Raw genomic sequence first — 9,570 nt, 5'->3', positions numbered from 1 at the left:
TTACAGAATAATTATTTGGCAAAAATGTCAAAAAGTAGTTTGAATAATACCACTTCTAATACAACTCAGTTTTCAATTTTTATGTATATGTGGATACCATCAGAAGCTTTAACTATAGTTAATTTTGTTTTTTGTGTTTGGTCTACAGTTGCATTGTATAGGTTCGGATACAGTAACTGGAAAAACTCAAACAAAAACTTTAAAAGTTTTTTATTGGTATTTTTGTCTGTCCTGACTCCATGCGTTACTTGCTTAAAAGTTTTGTGCACTCAGGCAATTATAATAGTTGGAAGAACATTAGCTGATGATGAAAAAAATGGTCAATATGTTTGCGAAGTTGTCACAGACTTGACAGTAGTACTTTATTACATGTCAAATTTACCAATATATTTGTTTTTATGGACCAGACAACGAATTCTTTACTCTCAATCTTCCTTAAAACCACTTAACACAAAGCTGGTAAAATTTCTGAGTACTTTCGCAATTTTCCTGCTGGTTATAGTAGGAATAGTAATTATTGTATTATTGGTCGTTCCGAAAAGTTACTTGATGTCTGATTATGGGTGTATAAGAAACTCTGAGGAAAACACTAACGAAATAATGCGATATATCGCGATATCCATAATGGTAATGTCACAGGTAATTATTTTTGCTCTTTTTGTTTATCCCCTGAACCACTACAAAAATAAAGCTAGAAGCAGTGACAAAAGCTCGTTAAAAATTAACAACCGCTTAAAGAGAGCAACAAAATTAGCGACTGGAAGCTTAGTTTTGTGTTCTTTTTCAGACCTGTGTGCTCTCGCCCTTACTTCAATCATACTTCCTGATACAACACCTCGAGATTTCACAGGAATTATATTTGATCTCGGGCTATGTGTAAACATAGTATCTCTTTTTGTTTCATTTGAAAAGTTTAGTTTTAGTGTTTTTGTAAAGTGTAAAACTGTAAAGAAGAAATTAAGCAACCAGTCAAAAGATTTGGTTTCTCGTACTGAAAATTTTACAGCAACAAAAACAAACTATTCTATAATGTAATTAAAATCATAATGAAGTAAATATTTGGTAATATCAATAATAAAATTGTTTTTATAACTTGTGTTTTCAGGTACATTAAAAAAAGCACAATGTCTATTTTAAAACGAATAAAAAAAATCCGAGACACTTTAAAAATCATTTTAAATCATTTTATTAACGTTTTAACAAGAATAAGTAAACTTTGCTTATTTTCTTAAAAAATAAAATTTTACAAAAACCTTAGCACAAAAAAAAAGATATTAAGTTCGCTTTATCTGCTAATTATGTTTCCTTTAAAGAATGGAAAAAAAAGTGTTATAAGTGGTTGAAAAATAAATTATATTAAGTAAAAAAGTATTTTTTTAAACATAAACAAACAAATTGGAACTAAATTGATTTCATCTATAAATTTTTAGAAAATGATTTAGTATACTTTATTTAGTATGCAGTGGTCTTCTTCACGGTGTGCAGTAAACCTGTGCACAGTACATAGAAGTTTTTTCTTTTACTTTGTAAAACAAATAATTAAATTAAAAAACGATATCTTTGATAACGTTTGCTTTTCTTTTTTTAATAAAAAAGTTAATATACATTGATAATTGTTAGCACGATATTTGTTAAGAAACTCAAAAAATACAATACTAAAGTTCTAAAAAAAAGTTACTTTTATAGTTTGGTCTGCACAGGATTCATAAATAGTTTATAGTGCATAACTTTTGAAAAAGTTAAAGACCATAGGTGTAATGTATCATTAAGTAAACATTGATAAATTTGAAGATAACCTTCTAGAAAATTACTTTTTACAGATTAAACTTTTTTTAAATTTATAGTTGTTTTACCAGTATATTACCAGTACAAAATTGGTTTGAGTTTTATCTAAATTATTTCTTGTGTAATTAATTCATGTCAAAAAAAAATCCCACATGAACACACTATTTTAAGTTTGTTTACTTCTTGAATCTATTCCCACATACTTACTTCCTATACAAAACAGTTTTCATCCGAGTATTTTCACAGGCTAACTACTTTTAGAACTGTATCCCGAAGTACATCAGTATAAAACCTCATGTTGTTTCTTATTTGATCAGTTCCTATTCAAACAGTTTTCTATTTTATTCATTTTCAATTTTGAATAAGCGTTTGACAAGGTTTGAGTTAATATACTTAACTTAATAACTATTAAGACTTATGCAGTTACACAGCAGATCTGCAACTGTAAATTAAAAAAGTAAATATATTTTGGTCAAAAAGACTTTAGCTTTAAGCGGTATTTGAAAATACAACTACAACTAAAATTGATGATTCAAGATATTTATGCTCAAGAAAATTTTTATAACATTGAATTATAAACAATCTAAAAGTTACCTTAATTTTAAAAGCTTATTAAAAATGTCTTGGTTTAAAAAAAAACTAAAAGTTTTGTTTATTTAATTTTCCTTCCTTTTTACTAGTATTCATCAACTTAACAAAAAAGTCTTTTGTGCAGTTTCTGGCTAAAAGTTAACAAACCTTATCAAGTTTGGTGAATTGATAGACTATAAACAGTCTTTTGAACTTTTTTTCTAAACAAGACCACTGTTCTATAGTTAAATATTAACAAACAATTTAAAAAGCTTTGAATTTGTTTTTTAAGGTGAATTACAAAAGACTTATAATTAAAATTATTTTGTTTAAAAAAAAATTGTATTCACTTTAAAGCTGTACAACAGCAAAAATAAAACTAAATTGAGATAAAACTTATAAATGCATTGTAGTTAAAAGAAAAAGTTGTTTATATGATAAACCAAACTTATTAACAATATAAAAATATTATTTACAAAATTTGTTAAAATATAAATGTACTTATTATTTTTTCTAATGCATATTTATTTACTTAAAAAATTTTATATCAGAAAAAGTTTAAAATTCTTCTTATCGTAATTTTCGTTCAGCTTTAAGTTTTTAATTTATTACATTTTGTCAGGATTTATGAGTATATACTCATTCAAAAACTAAATTTTAAAGTTTTGTTTAGCTAAAACTACTTGAAGGTAGTAATGTACCGGACTCACTATCCGGGTGCGGATCCGGCCGGATATTGCAATTTTTGTTTGATATCCGGATCCGGCCGGATTCTAATTTGAAAAAAAGTCCGGATCCGGTTCCGGCCGGATTCTAATTTGAAAAAAAGTCCGGACCCGGTTCCGGCCGGATTCTAATTTGAAAAAAGTCCGGATCCGGTTCCGGCCGGACCCTAATTTGAAAAAAAAGTCCATCCGGGTCCGGTACATCACTACTTGAAAGTACTTCTTGTATTCTTATCAAATAAAAGTATTAAATTCAAAAAATTAAAACTTCTTAAAAATTTCAACTACTTTTTATCAAATAAAAACTATTTTGGTTTTGTTCAAGTTGACATTGCTAGAGTAGCTCGTGCTCGAGTTGCTCCTGCTCTAGTTGTCTTTGCTCAAGTTGCTCCTTCTCGAGCTCAATTTGTCATTACCTGTCTTTTTATTCTCGCGTTGTAGCAAGTTTTAAACAAGGACTATGATTTTCAATTTTTATGGAGCTGAAAGCTTATGCAGCTCCAGTATTAAGCCAGTCAACAAATTTTTGTATTGAAATTTGTATACGTTTAAAATGCAACTGACACAGATTTAGCTTGCAGCTCTAATTATACGAACACTTCGAATATCAAATATAAAATTTTGTAAAAAAACTAATTTAGTAGAGAAATTAACGACTTACTTTCATGTATGCATTTAGCAGTATTTTTTCTACAACTTCAATACTGAATAACTTGCTTATTTTTAAAGCTAACTTTAAAAAAATTATATTGATTTAAAGCTTAATTTTTCAGTTTTCAAATATAGTTCTTTTAATATAGTTAAGGACGGTACAGTTCAAGCAGAGCCACATTTAAAGCAGCGTCTTTAAAAGCTTAAACTCTAAAACTGAAACATTATATACACTTTCTTTTTATTTTTTTTCTGGGTGGAGCAACAGCTCCAGCGTTCCATCCCACGCGACGCCATTGGTATCAAATAGAGATTAACTTTAACAAATTTATAAGTTTTAACATATTAGTACGCTTTAACTTATACGTTTAACTTTTTCCACTAACTAAATTAAATTTATTATATAAGTATCATGACTTTTTTTTTGTATGTTTTTGTCATTTTTCTTGGTTTTGTAAAAATTAAGTTTCTAATATTAGAATAACATTTAAACTGCTCAAAAAAGCTAAAATAGATAAGTTATGTGTAGCTCGATGCCCAAAAGGTCTTTCTTTTAATCAGGTCTTTTTACTTTGCTTCCGTTATTCAATTTATTTAACTTATTTAATAAACTTTACTTTACAAACAATTTGTTTTTAGCTTTAACCGCTGCATAACATTTTAAATATTTGTTACATAATTTTTAGAGTTAGTTTTAATTGTTTATGAAACCTTTTTGACTAGTTTATGGTGGTAAAACAAAATTTTGTTTACTTTATAAAAAATCTTAAGGGAAATTTGCGAAAATAAAACAATCGTTTATTTATTTAACATAACAAAGAAAACCGAAAAGTAGTATAGGTTCCAATCTAATCGGTTAAGCTTATTACTTGAAAATCTATTTAAGCTTTTCTTAATTTATGTTTATTTAGTAGTCTTACAAACATAAGCGTTTTTTAGTTTGCAAAAGAAATAGTTATTTCTGAAATAACGTTACTAAATGATTTTTAAAATTATAGCTTTACATAATATGTTAATACAAATTGATTTTATTCAACTGATGACCTCGTTTGATTTATTTCAAACGAGCGACACATTCTTTTGTTAATAAAATTCAAAAACTTGAGTTGATTATTCTCCTTATCATTAAGTCGAGACCTTTTATTGTGGTTCATTAAGTAAAAATTACACAAAATAAATTAAAATTAGTCAGTTATTATAAAAAAATTCAACTATTAAAAATAAAAAGACATATGAAGCAGTAAAATTAGTTTTATTCATGTAAAGCAATGCTCGTTATCTAAATTCAAAACAGGTTTACTTAGATAATTTGAATAAGTAAAAAAGAGGTATATAAATATATAAAAGTAACTAGATTTTAGCTACAAAAGAATTTTATACAGTATTAGTGATTTTCGGCTGGTTTAATCATGAAAAAAGCTTTTTTGTTCATAATTTCGTCTGAGTTTATCATATCATACGGGTGAAGTTTTTGATAAAAGTTGTTTCCATCTTCCATGAATACTTTTACCCTTAAAGAAAATACACTAAGAAAAATGTTATGGTTTTAAACTTAACTTTAACTTAACTCGGTAGTATCTAAAAAACAAGTCTTATAATTACAGAAGTACAAAAGTTTAAAAAAAGTTGTAAAATAAAATGTATATTATAAAACGCAAACATTTTTTTAAACCAAGTCAAAAGTCTTTAGCTAAAGTTATGTGTACTAGCAACTCTTATGTTAAAAATCAAAAACATTCCCTAAAAAATGCTTTAATATATATATCAATATTTTTAATCTAGTTGATACGCATAAAAATTTATAAAAACTTACCCCATAACAAAGGTACATTGTTTGAACTCATTTTCAATTATGATAGAGCCTTTCAAACGACGCTTCGGTCGGTTTGCTTCGATTACTTGATGTTCACAATTTGAAATATCTGTTTGATCTTGTGTTACAAAGCACGAATCATCTTGGAACAAGTTAAAAGTGAAAACTTCGACTTTTGTCATTTTCATAGGTTTTTTACCGTTCAATGACACAGACTTGACCATAACTAAAAAAAATTTGAGCTCTTTTAGTAAAACTGTAGCTTTTAGTTTACATTTTTTTTATTTAGACTAGTTTGCAAAGAAATTTTTAGTACTAATATGATTTTTATAAAAACAAATAAACTGTTGATTTATTCACCGTTTAACGTTTTAATAGTTAGAAGTAAATGCTAGATTAAAACAAAAGTAACATTTTTAAAAGTAAACAAAAAATAAACAATGTTTTTATATTTAACTAAATTATAACAAACGTTTCTTATATTTTCATCTTTGTTGTTTTCAAACGTAGTTAACATCTAGTACTAAAAATACCTGAATAGTCGTCATCAGGGTTGTAGAATGAATAGTCTTTAATGGTATTTTTCTCTCTCATAAAGTAAATTTCAAAATCTTGATTGTTTGATCCCATTGAATAAAAATCATCTTCGTTTACATCAAAGTAACAGCTTGAAAATTCTAAAACAATGAGTTGTGTTAATAATAATGTCCCTTACATTTTTTAATGTTACTATTTTCTACTTACCATCTGTTTTGTTAAATTTTGGCATTTCAGTTTTTGACGTTTTGTCGGTTGTAGTTTCCATTGTCGTCTGCATTTCTTTAAATTCTTCTGTACTTGTTAAGTATTCTGCAGAAGTTGTCTGAACATTTTCATTTATATCGTTGTTGTCTTCATTAGGCGTAAACATTTCCGAGGCTATTTCTATGACTTGATCTTTCATATTTTTAAAAAATCCCTCAGAAGGTGTTTTGCTTTCTGATTCTATTACGATCTCATCTTCTAATACGCTTGTGTCAGTAGTGACTTCTGGTGTATTAAAAAAGGTACTGTCGTTATTGTTTTCATCTTCATTGTCGTACATGTCTTCATAATTCATTTCATACACTTCTCCGTCATATGGAGCTTCGTCATAAAGTCCTTCATCGTACATTTCTTCTTCATATACATATTCAATATACTCTTTTTCTTCTATGTTTATGTTACTGTTGTCAGAATAAGTCGTTTCATAGTCGTCTACATTTGTAGTAAACTGATTATCTGTATACATATAAGAGGTTGTTGTTTCTACAGTTTCGTTTTGTTTATTCATGTTAGTGTAGTCTTCTTGGCTGTCTGTTGTTTGATTTTCTAATGTACTAGTGTTCATGTTTTCTTGATCTTCATTGTTCATGCTTTCTTGATCTTCATTGTTCATGTCTTCCTGATCTTGGTCGCTCGTGTTTTTTTCATTTTCATTGCTCTTGATACAAATATCTTCTTGATTTTCATTGTTCATGACTTCTTGATCTTGGTCGCTCATGTTTTCTTCATTGTCATTGTTCATTTTTTCTTGATCTTCATCGTTCATGTTTTCTTTATCGTCATTGTTTATGTTTTCTTGATCTTGGTCGTTTTTGTTTCCTTGATCTTGGTTGTTCATGCTTTGTTGATCATCATTATTTCTGTTTTCTTCATCTTCATTATTCATGTTTTCTTGATCATCATTGTTCATGTTTTCTTCATCATCATTGTTCACGTTTTCTTTATTTTGTGTGTAAGATTCTTGGGTTGTAAAATATTGCATTTGGTTGTTATCGTTATTAAAATCCTCTTCTTCGTAGGCTTCTTCTTCATTTGATTCTGATTATTTTTATTACTATTAATATTGATATACAATTTATAAATTTAATGCTTTGAAAAAAATCTAACCGAAAACATAAAATTCTGTACTGTTGTAAGCGATACCATCTAAAGTTATTAAATTGCAATAGTACGTTTCATTTGAACTTCTTTGAACATTGTGAATCTGTAATGAAGCTTTTTTTGAATAGTTTAGAAGTTTTTTTTTCACAGTAAATAACTTATGTTTACTTTTACAGTAGACTACCGCTTAAGTACGCACTTTTTTTGGTACGCACCTCGCCTTAAGTACGCACTTACCCAGAAGACAAAAAAAAAGCATTAAAAAAAAACTAATAGAAAATGAAAAAATTGGTTTATTCTAAACCGAAACAATTTAGCAAATACCAGAAAAATGGTTTGAAGTAATAAATAAACTAAAATTAGCTTGAATAGCAATCTATTCAGAATAAAAAAAATCTTGGCTCTACTTCATCATGTCAAAAAGTGTGAGCTGTTTGGTTTTCTTCCTGCTCAGATTAGGCTGCTTTGTTTAGCAAACGTTGATATTTTACATGGGTGCTTTTAAGCTTGTGATAGAGCTCAGGAGCCATACCAAGTGCTGCTTCACTAGAGATTTTGTTATAGAGCTTTTTATATCATTGACTGACATTGACTTTCTATATTAAATGTATGTAACAATTATGTAGAAACTTTTTATAGAAAAAGTAAACCACATAAAAACAATTAAAAATTTTGCAGATTAAAATAATGTATTAAATGTTATTTAAATAAAAAGACTTGTTTATTTGGCTTAATTATTTGGTGGCTAGTTGTAAAAAAGAAAACAAACAACTAAATTTCATATTATACTATGTCGTCAAAAAGTACGCACTACCCGTGCTAAGTACGCACTTTTTGGTCTGGTTCAATTTGCGTACTTAAGCGGTAGTCTACTGTATTTATTTAAGGACATCATTGAGTTTGATATCAAAAATTTGATTTTATACTTCATTTGACTTTTACAAGTGTTTTGTTACTTATAAATTCAAAATGCAAACAAAAAAAGTATTTTGCACTATCAGCTAAACAAATTAAAAATCTTAAAAATATTAATATATTTACAAAAAATGTTAAATTTAGTGAGTATAACTTGTTTTTAAAATAATGAACAGGACTAACGTTAGAGTTCTATATAAAATGTTAGCAAATACAACTCTAATTGATAGTTACTAAATAAGTTATGGATTAATGATACTTATTTATCAATTATTTTTAGGAAAACAGACATTTATTATTATATATAACCATCTTATCTATTAAAACTTTTTTTAAATACATTTTAACACTTTAAGCTTTACTAACCTTAAGATCTCTTCCGTCATTAGTTGAATATTTTCCATTGAAATCGTTTTCATACAAACTAGTGTTTCCACGTACACCAAAATCAAAAATTATTTGCTGTTCATCGTATATTTCATTAACTACTAACCATCTGACATGGTAGTCTTGATCATCTGTTTTTTTTATTCACCATAAATATGATAGATATTTGTTTTCTTTAAAGTTCATTATATATACATTTTTAACCGTTTTAAAACAATCTCTATAGTATAGTTCTAATATACATACTTGGTTTATGCTTTTGTTAAAGTTTTTTATCTAATTTAGATTTTTTAACTAGTCTTTTGCACTATTTTTTATCTAAAAAATGATTTAAAATTTCAGTTAATTCGAAGTTATTGATCATCCATAGATTTTTTTAATTGGATTTTAGCATAAAAATAAACACACTATATAGTCAGTTGTCTTTTGTTTAAATACTTTTAAAGAAACTGTACAACATAACATTTTTTCTCATACTAACATAGAAAACAAACTTCTTATACAAAGTAAAACTAAGAATTAATAAAAATATACTAAACTTACCACCATCATAGTTAAACCAGCAGTTCATGACAACGTCATCACCTTCTTCAACCCTGTCGTTTTCCGTGGTCACCCAAACGCTCGGTGGTAAAACGTCTCTGACCTCGTGATTCGCACTGTAGATCATTCCAAAGGAGTTAGAAGCGACGCACTGATAAGAACCAGGCTCATTCACTTCCATTTGAGCTGTAAGGTTATAAATATATTACTCCTATAAGTTTAATAGCCTTAAAGCTAAAAATAGTAATAATCCTGTTTTGATTTCTTTAATTTTGT

General features: G+C 27.4%; 1 protein-coding gene across 1 annotated transcript; it reads left to right on the top strand.

Moving 5' to 3' along the window:
- Positions 1-72: 72 nt before the first annotated feature.
- On the top strand, positions 73-1,144 carry LOC145842712 (uncharacterized). The gene has a single exon (XM_082950193.1). It carries the CDS (start codon positions 82-84, stop codon positions 1,033-1,035), a length of 954 nt encoding a protein of 317 aa, XP_082806319.1. The 5' UTR covers positions 73-81; the 3' UTR covers positions 1,036-1,144.
- Positions 1,145-9,570: the final 8,426 nt, after the last annotated feature.

This window comes from Thalia democratica, chromosome 1 (assembly GCF_965202585.1).
Source record: "Thalia democratica chromosome 1, ktThaDemo2.hap1.1, whole genome shotgun sequence".
NCBI lineage: Eukaryota > Metazoa > Chordata > Thaliacea > Salpida > Salpidae > Thalia > Thalia democratica.
This window is presented reverse-complemented; position numbering and strand designations above follow the sequence as displayed.